The sequence below is a fragment of the Oryctolagus cuniculus genome, chromosome 6 (genome assembly GCF_051225735.1).
Source record: "Oryctolagus cuniculus isolate XC-2025 breed Fujian yellow rabbit chromosome 6, ASM5122573v1, whole genome shotgun sequence".
Lineage (NCBI taxonomy): Eukaryota > Metazoa > Chordata > Mammalia > Lagomorpha > Leporidae > Oryctolagus > Oryctolagus cuniculus.
In genome coordinates this window covers 72,627,110-72,644,098 of record NC_142872.1, presented here as the reverse complement: position 1 = coordinate 72,644,098, position 16,989 = coordinate 72,627,110, and the positions used below count along the sequence as shown (strand labels likewise).

Below are 16,989 nucleotides of genomic sequence, written 5' to 3'. Positions count from 1 at the left end.
TCTATTTGTCATTGAAATAAAACAGTTTAAAAATTTAAATTATAGTTTGGTTAAAATATTTTACATCTATTATTTTAACTTTTTTAAAATTAAATATATTTGAAAGGCAGACAGACAGAGAGACAGAAATCTCCCATCTGCTTGTTCACTCCCCAAATATTCACAACAGCTCAGACTATGCCAGACTGAAGCCAGGAACCCAGAACTCACTCCAGGTCTCACACATGGCTGGCAGGGACCCCAGTAGTTGAGTGCCCACTCTCTTCCCCCCAGGGTGTGCATTAACAGGAAGCTTAGAATCAGGAGTAGGGCCAGGACTCAAACCCAGGCATTCCAGTATAGTATACAGGTGTGTCAATTTATGTCTTTTTTTTTTATTATTATTAAAGATGTATTTGCTTATTTGAAAGGCAGAGTTGCAGAAAGAAAGAGAGAGGTCTTCCATTTGCTGGTTCATTCCCCAAATGGCTACAATGGCCAGGAGCCAGAAATCTGGGTCTCCTGCAAGGTTGGCAGCAGGGCCACCTTCCACTGCTTTCCCAGCACATTAGCAGGGAGCAGGATCAGAACTGGAGCAGCTGGGACTTCAACCAGCCCTCGAACCAGTGCTCCATTATGGGATGCTGGTGTTACAGTTGGTACCTTAATCTGCTGTGCCATGGTAACCCCGATGTTTTCAAAAGCTAGTTAGAAGGGGCCGGCGCTGTGGTGCAGTAGGTTAATCCTCCGCCTGCGGCACCAGCATCCCATATGGGCACTGGTTCTAGTCCCGGCTGCTCTTCTTCCAATCCAGCTCTCTGCTGTGGCCTGGGAAAGCAGTAGAAGATGGCCCAAGTGCTTGGGCCCCTGCACCTGCATGGGAGACTGGGAAGAAGCACCCGGCTTCAGATCAGCACAGCTCTGGCCGTTGTGGCCATTTGGGGAGTCAAACAACGGAAGGAAGACCTTTCTCTCTGTCTCTCCCTCTCACTGTCTGTAACTCTACCTCTCAAATAAATAAAATAAATCTTAAAAAAAAAAAAAAAAAACCTAGGTAGAAAACAAACAAAAAAGCTGGTTAGAAGAAATGGCAGCCCTCTTTCCCTACATGTCAAATCCCAGAAATCCCAGAAATGATCACTCAACAGCTCTTGTAACTGAGTTTTGATATTTACTTCTGATATTTACTTATGTTTTTTAATGCATATATTGTTGTTGTTTTCTTTCAGCTTCAGTCATTGTCTTATGTTTGACAGATATTTGAGGATTAGCCTTCATGTGGGCACAGGCTTAGGCACACACAGTTCATTGCATCTGTGTCTTTGTCTTCTGCTTAGTTATGTCATAGTCTTAGTTTCATCAATATTCAGTGTTTCCTCTTACTTTTTTATTTTTTTGACAGGCAGACTGGACAGTGAGAGAGAGACAGAGAGAAAGGTCTTCCTTTGCCGTTGGTTCACCCTCCAATGGCCGCCGCTGCCGGCGCGCTGCGGCCGGCGCACCGCGCTGATCCGATGGCAGGAGCCAGGAGCCAGGTGCTTTTCCTGGTCTCCCATGGGGTGCAGGGCCCAAGCACCTGGGCCATCCTCCACTGCACTCCCTGGCCACAACAGAGAGCTGGCCTGGAAGAGGGGCAACCGGGACAGAATCCGGCGCCCCGACCGGGACTAGAACCCGGTGTGCCAGCGCCGCAGGCGGAGGATTAGCCTAGTGAGCCGCAGCGCCGGCTCCTCTTACTTTAAGTATATAATATTCCTTGTGATTGGACCATGAGTAATACTGTGGTTATTTTTCCTTGTGTTTTTTTCCCTGAGTATTAGTAAGTATTTTGGTTTATGTACTTAGATGTCTGCATATTTATCACTATATTTCCTTGAGTTGTGCAGTGTCTTTTACTGTGTCCTAACAGGTAGGTGTTTGATTTTCATAAGACACCCTTCATGGGGCTGGTGCTGTGGTGTAGCAGGTAAAGCTACAGTAAAGCCTGAAGTGCTGGCATCCCATATGGGTGCCAGTTCTAGTCCTGGCTGCTCCACTTCTGATCCAACTCTCTGCTATGGCCTGGGAAAGCAGTAGAAGATGGCCCAAGCCCTTGGGCCCCTGCCCCCATGTGGGAGACCCAGAAGAAGCTCCTGGCTCCTGGCTCCTGGCTTCAGATCGGCGCAGCTCTGGCCGTTCTAGCCAACTGGGGAGTGAACCATCGGATGAAAGACTCTCTCTCTCTCTCTCTCTTTTTCTCTCCCCCTCTTCCTCTCCCCCCTCCCCCTCCCTCCCTCTCTCTCTCTCTCTTTCTCTCCCTCTCTCCCTCCCTCTCCTTCTCTCTCTGTGTAACTCTGACTTCCAAATAAATAAATAAATCTTGAAAGAAAAGAAAGAAAGAAAGAAAGAGAGAGAGAGAGAGAGAGAGAGAGAGAGAGAAAGAAAGAAAGAGAGAAAGAAAGAAAGAGAGAAAGAAAGAAAGAGAGAAAGAAAGAAAGAAAGAAAGAAAGAAACCAACCAACCCTTCATGGGGCCTCTGACCCAGCCTGTTGCAGGCTGCTTGCCCCAAGGTCCACTCAGCTGTCATGTAGAGTTCTTCCTCATCCTGAGGGTTCCTTTATGTTTCCTGGATCTGACCTTCCACCCTGGCTCTTTATTCCTTCATTCTTTTTTTTTCCTCTCTTTTTTTTAAATTCTTAAAAATTTTATTTAAGTTATACAAGTTTCATGTATTTCATTTATACAGATTTAGGAACACAGTGATACTTTCCCCCTGCACTCCCTCCTGCCCACGCTCCAACCCTTCTTCTTCCTCTCTCTCACATTCCCACTCTTAATTTTTACGAAGATCTATTTTCAGTTTACTTAATGATTGTATAGGTAACCCTACACTAAGTAAAAAGTACGCTATGTAAATAGTGTAAAGAAAAAATACACCATTCCTCAACAGAAGAGGCAAGGACCATAAACAATCATCGAATCTCAGTATTTCTGTTTCACTTCAATATATTGCATTTTAGGTACTCTATTAGTTACCTCAGATCAGGGAAATCATATGATACCCTTCTTTTGGGACTGGCTTATTTCATTAAGTATAATGGTTTCTAGTTATGTCCATCTTGTTGCAAAAGACTGGATTTTGTTCATTTTTTTACAGCTGAGTAGTAGTCCATAGTGTACATATACCATAATTTCTTGATCCAGTCAATAGTCAACAGTTGATGAGTGTTAACCCTTTATGAGTTGTGTAATGTGCAGATAATTTCTCCCCTTCTGTCAGTTGCCTCTTCACTTTGCTAAGTGCTTCGTTTGCAGTGCAGAAGCCTCTCAGCTTGCTGTAATCCCATTTGTCAATTTTGGCTTTGATTGCCTTTGCTTCTGGGGTCTTTCCCAAGAAGTCTTTGCCTATGCCAATGTCTTGCAATGTACTCTAGTAATTTGATAGTATCAGGTTGTAGATGTAGGTCCTTGATCCATTTAGAGTAGATTTTTGTGTAAGGAGTAAGGTGTAGGTCCAGTTTCATACTTGTGCATGTGGAGACCCAGTTTCTCGAGCACCACTTGTTAAAGAGACTGTCCTTTCTCCAGGGATTAATTTTATTTCCTTTGTCAAGGACAAGTTAGTTGTAGATGCGTGGATTGATTTCTGGAATTTCTGTTCTATTCCATTGTTCTACACATCTGTTTTTGTGCCAGTTCCAGGCTGTTTTGATTATAACTGCCCTGTAGAATGTCTTGAAATCAGGTATTATGATGCCTCTGGCTTTGTTTTTATTGTATAAGATTGCTTTAGCTATTTGGAGTCTCTTGTGTTTCCATATGAATTTTATCATCATTTTTTCGAGACCTGTGAAGAATGTCATTGGTATTTTGATTGGGATCACATTGAATCCATAAATTGCTTTGGATAGTATGGACATTTTGATGATGTTGATTTTCCAATCCATGAACATGAAAGATTCATCCATTTTTTAATGTCTTCTTCTATTTCTTTCTCTAGAGTTTTGTAATTTTCATTGTAGAGATCTTTGAGTCCTTTGTTAAATTTATTCCAAGGCTGGCGCCGCGGCTCACTAGGCTAATCCTCCACCTGTGGCGCCGGCACCCCAAGTTCTAGTCCCGGTTGGGGTGCTGGATTCTGTCCTGGTTGCTCCTCTTCTAGTCCAGCTCTCTGCTCTGGCCCGGGAAGGCAGTGGAGGATGGCCCAGGTCCTTGGGCCCTGCACCCACATGGGAGACCAGGAGAAGCACCTGGCTCCTAGCTTTGGATCAGTGCAGTGCGCTGGCCACAGCACGCCGGCCACAGCAGCCATTGGGGGGTGAACCAACGGAAAAGGAAGACCTTTCTCTCTGTCTCTCTCTCTCTCTCACTGTCCACTCTGCCTGTCCAAAAAAAAATAAAAATAAAAATAAAAAATAAAATAAAATAAAATAAAATTTATTCCAAGGTATTTAAGTCTTTTTGGAGCTATTGTTAATGGGACTGGTCTTAAAATTTCTTTCTCAGCCATGGCATTGTCTGTGTATACAACGGCTATTGATTTTTATGTGTTGATCTTATATCTTGCCACTTTACCAAACTCTTCAGTTTGAGTTCCAACAGTTTCAGAGATGTCTTTTGGATACCCTATTTGTGGAGTCATGTCATCTGCAAATAGGGATAGTTTGATTTCCTCCTTTCCAATTTATATTCCTTTGATTTATTTTCTTGCCTAATAGCTCTGGCTAAAATTTCCAGGACTGTATTAAATAGCGGTGATGAGAGTTTGCATCCTTGGCTGGTTCCGGATCTTAGGGGGAATGCTTTGCTGGGACTTGATTTATGTCCTAGCATATGGTCTATCCTAGAGAAAGTTCCATGCATTGATGAGAAGAATGTGTATTCTGCAACTGTGGGGTGAAAAGTTCTGTAGATAATACGTCCATTTCATCCATAGTTTTAATTAGCTCTGTTGTTTCTTTGTTGATTTTCTGTCTAGTTGATCAGTCCATTGATGAAAGTGGGGTGGTTATTCCTTCTTTTAGTGTAGCCCCTACTCTGGGTCCTGAGCTAGAACTTTTGGAGACCCCAGTGCCGTCATCTTACTTTTGATGAGTCCATGTTTGCAGTAGGTTAACTGCAGAATTCTACACAGGAACCAGTAGGTACAAGTCAGACTCCTGGCATCTTTGTTGTCAATGCTTTATAAGAACCCTATGTTTGCTCTGTGAGACTGTTAGCATCTGTTCTTCTAAATACATTTTCTGAAATGTCACTGAAGTGTCCTTTGTGGGCATAATAAGGTGAGCCCTTTCAGACAGCCAGCTCCATTTTCCAGGTCTGTAATGTCATCTTGGATGAGACCTTCTGGGTCATTTTCTTACATTTTTCATTTTGCCTCTGTTTTCTGTGAAATCTCTTCGACCTTTTCTTCTCAACCTTAAATTTAAATTTTTGGCATTTTTTTTTTATTTTCATGAGGTCTGTTTTGTTTCTGTTTGATCTGTGTTTTTTCAGTCCTTGACTCAGCCACTGTATTTGCTCTTTTCTGATAAATAAGTTTTTGGAAATTTTTTTTCCCTGCATGGTCTGCTTTTAGCAACTCTTTTCCTGTCATTTATTTTGGTTTCTGTCCTTCATTTTTGAAGCTTTTTGGCTTGTGTTTGCAGGTAGGGCACTGAAATGGCATTGGGAATAAGGCCCAGGTGAAACATCCAGCATGGGCCTCTGCCAGCATTTTGGGGGCACATGGGAGAAGCAGCTAGGGGTTTCAGAAAACCCTTGGGTCCCTGCAGGTGTTGTCCATTCCCAGGCCGCTATGCAGTCAGACAGCTCACTCTCTTCCCTGCCCTGAGGGGCTGGTCCTGCCAGATCCCTAACTGTGTAGCTCTCTGTTCCACCTCTCTACTGCTGAGCCAGGATTGGCTGAGGTGGCTACAGTTCTTCTGTTCCCCAGCTTCTGGACTTGCTTAGCTGTCTCCTCTGCTATTCCCTGTAGGCATTTATCTTTAAGAAAACACCAAATAAAAGTTAAAAATAGAACTAAGCACACATACTCATTTTCATTGGAGAGACTCTGGGAAGGTGGTGAGGCCAAGTGCACACAGAAACTTGGCTGGGGGAAGGAGATGAGGCCCAAATGAGGCACCTTGGCCTGGGAAGGAGGCAGCCTGGGAAGGAGGTGGACCCAGCGCTCAGGTTGTCATGACCTGGAAGGAGGTGGACCCAGTGCTCAGGTTGATGTGGCCTGGGAAGGAGGTGGACCCAGCACTCAGGTTTTCATGACCTGGAAGGAGGTGGACCCAGCGCTCAGGTTGATGTGGCCTGGGAAGGAGGTGGGACCCAGCGCTCAGGTTCATGACCTGGAAGGAGGTAGACCCAGCGCTCAGGTTGATGTGGCCTGGGAAGGATGTGAGGCCAGGTACACTGGGTGACTTAGGCTGAGACAGAGGCAGGGCCAAGTGTGCATATTGACTTGTTCACCTGCTTTATGTTCTCCAGGCACAGACAATCGGGTGGAAATACTAAGATTACGCAGACGATTTTTAAAGGACCAAGAAAAAGTCAGTTTGATTTATGCCAGAAAAGGCATTGTTGAACAAAAACGAGAAAAGGTTTGTATCTTTTTTAAGAATTGGTTAGAAATGTCTGTTATCCAGTTCCCTGTCAGCTGTTGGTTCCAATATTAGTCTGCACCCAAAATGCAGGAAGTAGCACTGTGTGAGTTCAGGTTTCCTATGGCCAGAGTCTCTCAGCCCTTTGGAGTGAAGGGTGTTGAGGCCGTGCTCGTGAGAATCCCAGGCCCATGAATCTGTGGACTGCCCAGATCTTGGGACTTTAGGGCCCCTCTCTACCTCCTTGCCTGTTGCTCACTGCAGTTCAGTCTCTTTCTATCTAAGTGGCTTCCACTGGCCCCTCAGTGGAGATGTGACCACTGGTCTTCCTGGGTCTTGCATATTGGGGCTTTCGAAGCTTGGGGATTGGCCTAGCTCTCACCCTCAAGGCAAGAGCCTGAGGGAGAGAGTCATGTTCCTCCCTGGGTAGGGCCACTGCAAAAGTCGTCAATGTGATAGGCCATAGGGTTGGGAGGAAGGTGGTCCCAGAAGAAGGGGTAGTGGCAGGCTGGCTGGATATGCCAGAGCATCTGCTGAAAGCTGTGGTTGGAGACAACACTGATGGCGTGAATTATATAGCTAAACACGCCTCAAAATATGGACATAAGGAAAGTGTTTGTTCAGCCATGGCATGTCACTTTTGTTGCTGAGTCAGTAATTATGACAAAATTTTGAAGAAAGGTAAGATGGTTTGTCAATAAAAACCCTGCCATTGATCTAACTCAGTTTAAATTCTCAACCACTTAGTTAATTTTGAAATCTGAGTGTGAATGGTCCATTGTATCTGCTGTGGGAGAATCCAAAAACCAGGGCATGTCCAAGATCCTTCCCCATGGGGGGGTTCTCTTTGCCCCTCAGAGAAAGAGCCCTGGGCTCCTGATGAAAACTAAACCTGTCCCGGTTGCCCCTCTTCCAGGCCAGCTCTCTGCTGTGGCCAGGGAGTGCAGTGGAGGATGGCCCAAGTGCTTGGGCCCTGCACCCCATGGGAGACCAGGATAAGTACCTGGCTCCTGCCATCGGATCAGCGCGGTGTGCAGGCCACAGTGCACCAGCCGCGGCAGCCATTGGAGGGTGAACCAACGGCAAAGGAAGACCTTTCTCTCTGTCAAAAAAAAAAAAAAAAAAAAAAAAAAAAAAAAGAAAGGAAAAGAAAAGAAAAGAAAACTAAACCTAACGAGAAATGCTGGTGAAGATGACAGTTTCTAGTTGATAGAAGGAAGAGGGAACTAGACATTGCAGGAGATGTTTTGGCCTGACACGAGAAGGGCTTTGTCATGATTGTTAAAGGTGGAATTGGCCTGCTGTGTGCATTCAGTGTCTGACACACGCATGCTGGTATGAAGCTGCTGATCAGAAGTGGTACAGAGGTGATCAGACACCAGGAGGGTATGAGTTGGTGGTCATTTCATTTATTGAGAAAGCGCTTCCACAACATTGTGCTCAGAGCCAGGTACTGTGCTAGGTGCTTGTGCTTTAGAAGTGGGCAGAGAGAATCCCAGCCCCCACGCAGCTACAGGCCGGTGCATGACCACAGGACTTGATGGCGACTTGTGCAGGCTGGGAATAAGATGGATGCTGAGCACAGCAGAGAGAAGGCCTGTGCTGAGAAAGGTAATGGTGGGAGGCCCCTCAGAGGAGATCATGCTCAAGGTGAGAACCAGATGGTGAGAGAAAAGCCAAGGACAAACCAGTGGAGATGGCAGGTGCCCATGGTCCTGGGGGAGGTTGCGGTGAGTCTAGGGTAACCGGGGGAGCATTAGTGTTTCCGGGATGGCCATCACTGTGGCCTTGTAGCCCAGGCTTATTCTTAGAGAACTTGAAGAAGAACCATAGCCCACCCATTTGTGTTTTTAAAAGGTTTTAAATCAAATTTTCTGATTTTTGTCAATATTCAGATTACTTTCTAATGAGTGTTTAAAGAACATTTTCTTTGTTCATTGATCGTAGTAAGTTTGCTTTGGATTCACTGTCTACAATAGGCTGGTAAGGCATGATGACTAAACCACTGTGAATACAAGTTGTCATCACTTCGCCTTTGTGTTAAATGTGGATCCGAGGGGCTGGCATTGTGGCACAGTGGGTTAAGTGGCTGGCTGTGATGCTCGCATCCTGTATGAGTGCTGGTTGAAGTCCCTGGCTGCTCTGCTTCAATCCTGCTCCCAGCTAATATGCCTAGGAAAGTAGCAGAAGATGGCCTGAATGCTTGGGCCCCTTCCACTCATGTGGGAGACCTAGATGGAGTTCCAGGTTTCTGGCTTCAGCTGGCCTAACCCTAGCCATTGTTGCCATTTGGGGAGTGAACCAAAAGATGGAAAAATCTCTGTAACACTACCTTTCAAATAAACAACCTTTTAAAAAATGGATCTTCACAGTTTCATATTTCTTATTACATAAGTGGTTTTTTAAATTTTTTTTAAATTTTATATAAAAGAGGGAGAGAGAGAGAAAGATCTTCCATCCACTGGTTTACTCTCCAAGTAGCCACAGTGGCTGGCACTGGGTCAGACCAGAGCTGGAAATCTGGGATGCCATCTGAGTCTCCCATATGGGTGGCAGGGAACAAAGTATTTTAGCCATCACTGCTGCCTTCCAGGGTATGTACTCATTATCAAGAGGTTGAAACCTGGAGTGGAGCTGGGACTTGAACCAGCTCAATATGGGATGCAGGCATCCAAAGCAGAGTCTTAATTGCTGTACTCAATGCCTGTCCTCACCCCCAACTTTTTAATTTTCACTGATTTTCCTTCTTTCTCTCTCTTTTTTTTTTTTTTTTTCGGACAGGCAGAGTGGACAGTGAGGGAGAGAGAGACAAAGAGAAAGGTCTTCCTTTTGCCGTTGGTTCACCCCCCAATGGCCGCCGTGGCCGGTGTGCTGTGGGCGGCTCATCACGTTGATCCAAAGCCAGGAGCCAGGTGCTTCTCCTGGTCTCCCATGCAGGTGCAGGGCCCAAGCACTTGGGCCATCCTCCACTGCACTCCTGGGGCACAGCAGAGAGCTGGCCTGGAAGAGGGGCAACCTGGAAAGAATCTGGCACCCCGACCGGGACTAGAACCTGGGGTGTCGGTGCCGCAGCCGGAGGATTAGCCTATTGAGCCGCAGCGCTGGCCTCCTTCTCTTTACTTTTTTTTTTTTTTTTAATATTTTATTTGTTTGAAAGGTAACAAAGGAAGAGACAGATCTTTATCTGCTGGTTCACTCCCCAAATGGCTACAATGTTTGGGGCTGGGCCAGACTTAAGCCAGGAGCCTGGAACTCCATCCTGATTTCCTGTGTGGGTGTCAGGGGCCTAAGCACTTGGGCCATCTTTTGCTGCTTTCCCAGGTGCATTAGCAGGGAGCTGGATCAAAAGCAGAGCAGCTGGGAGTGAATCAGCATTCTGATATGAGATGCCAGACTTGTAAATAGCAGCTTAACTTGCTGTGCCACAATGCTGGCCTCTACTTTTATTTTCTTGAATAAGATTCTAATCTTCTTCTTGTTTGGGGGGATTTTAGGAGATCCAGAGTGAATTGAAAATGAAGCAGGATGCGCAGGTGGTTCTGTACAGGAAGTACCGGCTGGGAGACCTGCCTGACATCCAGATCAAACACAGCAGCTTGATCGCCCCGTTGCAGGCCGTGGCCCAGGTCAGTGCTTGGCGACCATGTCCTCCACTTACAGGTCGAATGGCTGTGCAATTCTGTGGTCTACTGTGCACGAGGAAGAAGAGTTGAGGCTGCTGTATATCACCGGTGTTTGTCCTGAGCAGTGAACTTGGTTTAAAGACCCTGGACTCTGTTCCAGGCTCTATTGTTTCCAGTTTCATGACTTCTTTTCACACAGGGAGACTGACTTAGAGTTATCAGGAATTTGGCCCTAAAACTGAGTGTTCATATGAAGCTAACTAGTGCTCAGGGTCACAGAGTCTCCATCAGTCAAATCAGAGACTTAAACTTGTTTTTCTTATCCAATAATGTTAGAATCAAATAAGGTGTAAAACAAGTCAGTGAAACATTAAAATACTAAACTATTTACATTATTGGTTATAGACAGTTATTTTAAAAGAATGTTTTATTTACTTATTTTCTCATTTACTTGAAAGGCAGAATTACAGAGAATAAGAGAGATCATTCATCTGCTGGTTCACTCCCCAGATACCCTCAAGATCCAGGCCAAAGCCAGGCCAAAGCCAAGAGCCTAAAACTCCATCTGGGCCTCCCATATGGGTTGCAGGGACCCAGTTACTTGAACCATTGTCTGTTGCCTTCCAGGCACATTAGTAGGAAGCTGGATTGGAAGTGGAGCAGACTATGCTTGAATCAGCACTATAGTATGAGATATATGGGATGTGGGCGTTGTAGGAAGCAGCTTATCCAACAGCCCCACAAAACCTGCCCCTGTGAAATGCTTTTTTGGGGACAAGGAAAGAAGGATCAGTTGATCTGTGGAATCAGCATTTTTCTCTTTTGATTCACTTAGTAAGAGAGGACTGGAGAGCTTTCTCTAAAACATTAGGATGCAGAATGAAGTTAGAGAGTAAATACAGTATTCTGTCTGGGTTCTCTGATAAATACAGGCTCGGTTCTCTGATAAATATAGGTTCTTTATCCCCTGTAGGCCTGATTAAGATTTCTTTGAGTTGTCTTGAAATAATAATTTTAAAAATCAAAGAAGACTATTGAACCATATATAGTATATCATGCAAAATACTGAACTATAAAGCTTTCTAATTTATCGTACTTAAGTTTTTTTAAATTATTTATTTATTTGAAAGTCAGAGTTACACATAGAGAGAAGGAGAAGTGGGGGGGGGGGGTTCTATCCATTGGTTCACTTCCTATCTGGCTATGATGGCCAGAGCTTCTCCGATCAGGAGCCAGGAGCTTCCTCCAGGTCTCCCACGCAGGTGCACGGGCCCAAGGACTTGGGCCATCTTCCACTGCTTTTCCAGGCCATAGCAGAGAGCTAGATCAGAAGTGGAGCAGCTGGGTCATGATGCTGGCACCACAGGCAACGGCTTTACCCGCTACGTCACAGCACCAGCCCCTCTTAAGTTTCTAATACTCGTAGCAGTTATATCACATTTGTTTAGTATTCTACTACATTTTAAGTTTTAAAGCTTTTTATTTAAATAATTACCAATTGACAGGAATTTTCAAAAGTAAAGGTAGTATATAGTCCATCTACCCTCACCCAGATCCCTCCTGTATGTGTAACTATAGTGCAGTATTAAAGCCTTGGTGTTGATGCTGGCATGATGGTGTTGACTAGACTGCAGATCTCATCCCGTGTCATCGCCTCCCCAGCACTTGTGTGTCTGCATGTGTGCCTCATGCCCCATACGTACTCTCGGAACTCCCCACAGCGCAGCCTTTTGTGGTCATGAGGTGCTTTCACATTCTCACGTTAGTTTCTCTGAGTAATGTTAGTGCATTGCAGCAGTTGCTGGAGGCACAGCAGTGAAGAGTTGAAGGTCCACAAAGACTGGATGCTGAAAGCCACAGGCCTTGCTGCGTGTTGCTGAGGGTCAGGCTCTTGTCTTGCTGTGCTCCATGGTTTCACACCTCCCCAGTGCCTCATGTTGCTGCCTCTGTGGTGGTAGGGATACCTGCTCACCAGGGAGATGAGTTATAGTGTATGATGATGCAGCAGCTTAGCAGGCCTGGCACCAGGGAACCATATCCAACTCAGTGTGGCCTGTTTGTGCTTGGCTAAAAATAAAGATGGCGAATGTTGCTTTGAGAAAGCACAACTGTGCGGGTTTTCTATTCTTCTGTGCCAGGGAATGTGCTGAGCGCTGGGTTGTAGCAATGGACAGGACAGATGAAGCCTCCTCTGCCTTCCTGGGGCTGCCTTTCTTCATTAAGGGGGTGCATGGAAACTAGCCATCCCAGGGCATCCGGGAACCTGATTTATCTTCGTTATCACTACAGTTGTCTTACCAGAGTGAATGTGTGCTGGAAAATGAAGGAATTTGCATAGCACTCAAGGATCAGTAGGCAAAGACATGAAAACCTGTCTATAACATGTTCACTGAAAACAGGAGGTGCCAGACAGTGGATACCAGATAAAAGAGTGTCCGTGTCAGGAAAAGACCAATGTGTAACAGTGATGTCTCTGTAGTTTAACCACATGTATTTTCTTTTTTTATAATCCATATTTCTCTAAATTTTATATAGTGACCAGTGTAACTTCTTGAGAGAGAGAGAGAGGGGTTTTCCATCTGTTGGTTTATTCCCCAAATGGCCACAGTGGTTGGGGCTGGTCCAGGTGGAAACCAGGAGCCAGAAACTCCAACAGAGTCTCCCATGTGGGTGGCAGGGACCCTAGTACTTGGTGCATCTTCTGCTGCTTTCCCCCAGCACATGAGCAGGGATCTGGATTGGAAGCAGAGCAGCAGGGACTTTAACTAGTGCTCCAAAATGGGATGCTGGCATTGCAGGCAGTAGCGTAGCCCTCTGCACTACAGTGCTAGCCCAGCATCCCATATGAGTGCTGGTTCGAGTTCTGGCTGCTCCATTTCTGATCCAGGTCCTTGCTAGTGCACCTAGGAAAGCAATGTGAGATGGCCCAAGTCGCTGGGCTCCTGCACTCATGAGGCACACTCAGAAGAAGCTCCTGGCTCATATCTTCAGCCTGGCATGGCCCTGGCTTTTGTGACCTTTTGAGGAGTGAACCAACAGATGAAAGATCTCTCTCTGTCTCTCCTTCTGTTTGTGTAACTCTTTTAAACAAATATAAATCTTAAATCTTTCTAAAAAAATATTTGGGGGTCGGCGCCGTGGCTCACTTGGCTGATCTTCTGCCTGTGGCACCGGCATCCCATATGGGCGCCAGTTCTAGTCCTGGTTGCTCCTGTTCCAGTCCACCTCTCTGCTGTGGCCTGGGAGGGCAATGGAGGATGGCCCAAGTGCTTGGGCCCCTTGCACCCACTTGGGAGACCAGGAAGAAACTCCTGGCTCCTGGTTTCAGATCAGCGCAGCACCGGCTGTAGTGTCGATTTGGTGGGTGAACCAACGGAAAGAAGACCTTTCTCTCTGTCTCTCTCTCTCACTGTCTATAACTCTACCTGTCAAATAAATAAAAAAAAATTAAAAATTATTCATTTATTTGAAAGGTAGAGCAACACAGAGAGAGGGAGAGACAGACACAGATACTGCATTAGCAGGGAGCTGGATTGGAGGCCCAAGCAGCTGATACTTGAATTGGCACTCCAGTATGGAATTCTGGTATTGCTAATGGCAGCTAATTCACTGTACCACATCACTAGCCCTATGATAACCTTTTATAACAAGACAAGGGGCTGGCACTATGGTGCAGTAGGTTAATCCTCTGCCTGCAGTGGATCTCATATGGGTGTCGGTTTGAGTCCTGGCTGCTCCTCTTCCGTTCCAGTTCTCTGCTATGGCCTAGGAAAGCAACAGAAAATGGCCCAAGTGCTTGGGCCCCTATACCCACGTGGGAGATACAGAAGAAGCTCATGGCTCCTGGCTCCTGGCTCCAGATTGGCTCAGCTGTGGCTGTTGCAACCATTTGGGGAGTGACCTTTCTCTTTGTCTCTCCCTCTCACTGTCTGTAATTCTACTCAAATAAATAAATAAAATCTTTTAACAGACAAAAACAAATACATTGCTTAAAGCAAATCAGTCAACAACAAAGGATAAATCAAGTGTGTGTGTTTAATTCAAGCATAATATTTTTCTGCACTTTGTGGTTTTTTTCTTTTAAAAATTTATTTATTTATTTGAAAGAGCTACACAGAGAGAGGAGAGAGAGAGAGAGAGAGAGATTTCCATCTGATGGTTCACTCCCCAATTGGCCGGAGCTTTGCCAATCCGAAGCCAGGAGCCAGGAGCTTCTTGCGGGTCTCCCATGAGGGTGCAGGGGCCCAAGCACTTGGGCCATCTTCTACTGCTTTCCCAGGCCACAGCAGAGAGCTGGATCAGAAGTGAAGCAGCTGGGTCCGCAACCGGAGCCCATGTGGGATAACGGCGCTTCAGGCCAGGGTGTTAATCCGCTGTACCCCATGCTGGCCCCTCAAGCATAATATTTTTTAAAATTTGATTTATTGTACATACACATCTCATTTCACAAATATAGATACTGTATGCCAGGTGATGTTTTTTGCACTGATGCTGCAGATGTGAATGCAGAGTGATGCTCTAGCAGTCACAGAGTGTGTGAGCATAATGGCCACAAGCAAGCAGGCAGCCTGCCCTCAGGTGGAACTGAGACAAGACAGTAGCTTCTACTGATTTTAACAGTTATTGTTTTTTAAAAGATTTATTTTATTTGAAAGAGTTGTAGAGAGAGGTAGAGACAGAGAGAGAGAAATCTTCCATCTGCTAGTTCACTCCCTAAATGGCTGAAGTGGCTGGAGCTGAGCTGATCTGAAGCCAGGAGCCAGGAGCTAGGAGCTTCTGGGTCTCCCACACAGGTGCAGGTCTCCCACACAAGGACGTGGGCCGCCGTCTGCTGCTTTCCCAGGCGTGTTAGCAGTGGAGCATCTAGGACTCGAACTGGCGCCCATATGGGGTGCTGGCACTGTAGGCTGGCAATTCAACCCATTGTGCTACAGCTCCGGCCCTGGTTTTATTAATTTTTTTAAAGTTTTTAAAGCTTTTTATTCAGTGGGAGAAATACATAGGAGAGTGAGGGCTCTATCTAAAGGAGAAAGGGAAGTCTGGAAATTAAGTTGGAATCCATACCAAGCAAAAAGCAGACCAAGAGCCACATGCAGCAAGCATTTGGTTATGAGCAGTTACTAGCAGCTTATACTAGCAGCTTATCTTGGCAGCGAAACAGAGGCAGAGCACAGGGGCCTCAAGGCCATATACTCCAAAGGTGTGGGGCAACAAAGGGGATCCAGAGTATTGAGGGAAAATAAAGACAAAAGGGAAAAAGGCAGGGGGGCGGGGGAATGGAAAAAAAGGGCCAGACCCACCATGTTCCAGGCCTTTTATCCACTTCCAAATGGGAGTGGTTATGTAGCCTGATTGGCAGGTGTGGTCCCAGTTTTAACAGTTAGATGATCGTGATGATGGCAGTCGGGAAGTTAAAGCTGACATTTTATTATGCTCATCAATTAGTTTTTAAAATCTTTATCATAATGCTTATATAATAATAAAACCAACAAATCTAATTGAATTTCTTATCAGACGCCACATCAGACACACTTGACATTTGTGGTTTTGGATAATCTTCACCACAACCCTCCAAGGCCTCATCTGTCAGCCCTGTTGTCAAGATGTGGTTGGGGACCCCAGACTTAGGAGATAAGCTCTATGGTTATGAATAAACTTAGCCAGCTTCAGAGTCCCCTCTGTGGATCAACAGTCCATGCTTTTTTTGTTTTTGTTTTTGTTTTGTTTTTCATTTGAAAGAGCTAGAGAGAGAGAGGTCTTCCATCCACTGGTTTACTCCCCAGATGGCCACAACAGCTGGAGCTGTGCCAGGAGCTTCTTCCAGGTCTCCCACACAAGTACAGGGGCCCAAGGACTTAGACCATCTTCCACTGCTTTCCCAGGCCATAGCGGAGAGCTGGATTGGAAGTGCAGCAGCCAGGACTTGAACTGGCACATATATAGGATGCCAGCACTGCAGGCAACGGCTTTACCCGCTGTGCCACAGCACCGGCCACAGTCCATGCTTTTATAATATGTCCAAGAGATATATTTGATTACCCTTGTGCAGTCTCTGTTAAAACTTTATAAATAGAATTGAGAAGTGTGGTAGTGTTTGCAAGTTTGTGTAATGCTCTGATAATGCAGATAAATTATAGCATTTTGCCTCAGATCTTAATTTGTCTTTCTTTTGCATTTTTTTACAGAGAGACCCAATAATTGCAAAACAACTCTTTAGCAGTTTATTTTCTGCAATTCTAAAGGAGATGGATAAGTTCAAGATGGCATCTGAGAAAAGCAGTATCACTCAAAAGTTGCTCCAAGACTTTAATAGTTTTCTCAACACCACTTTTTATTTCTTCCCACCCTTTGTCTCCTGCATCCAGGTAGGTCTGCACACCCTCTTTGTCAAATGTATGTCATCATGTTTGGCTTTCCTTGGCAGTATCTCCATAATCACTTTGTTTCCCAAGTTGAGAGTCTTCATAGGAGCAAGGTGTTTAACAGAGAGGATGTGCAGTTTGCATTCCTGTTTCCAAACGGGCACAGGTAATTTTTGTGTCCCTCCCTGCCACAGAAACCCCATATCTACAACAAATGATCAAAAACCAAGCCTGTAATAAAAGTGTTTTGTTTTTCAGTAAGCCAGTCCCTTCATGTTTAGATCGAATGTTGCATTTTATTTAGTTCTTTTTCCTTATGTGGTAGTTCCTCAGATCTCTGCTGCCTGCTGACTGCTGTCTAACGGTGTGGATTGAGCACACATCTTTCTTTATGCCTATGGCTACAAAGAGGCAAAAGCCCTTCCCTCTCACAGAACTTACATCCTCATTGGG

At 45.4% G+C, this 16,989-nt stretch overlaps 1 protein-coding gene across 9 annotated transcripts in view; it reads left to right on the top strand.

Annotated features, from left to right (window-relative positions):
• The window catches only part of PRKDC (protein kinase, DNA-activated, catalytic subunit), a 177,743-nt gene that overhangs the window by 118,864 nt on the left and 41,890 nt on the right, over window positions 1–16,989 (top strand). For all 9 annotated transcript variants that reach the window (XR_011389983.2, XR_016235620.1, XR_016235617.1 and 6 more), the window contains 3 exons: window positions 6,439–6,551; window positions 10,046–10,177; window positions 16,360–16,539. Coding sequence is in view for 4 of the 9 variants with exons in the window: in XM_070076562.2 (XP_069932663.2) it covers window positions 6,439–6,551; window positions 10,046–10,177; window positions 16,360–16,539 (425 nt within the window). In the remaining 5 variants the exon portion in view is untranslated. The remainder of the gene's footprint in view (window positions 1–6,438; window positions 6,552–10,045; window positions 10,178–16,359; window positions 16,540–16,989) is intronic.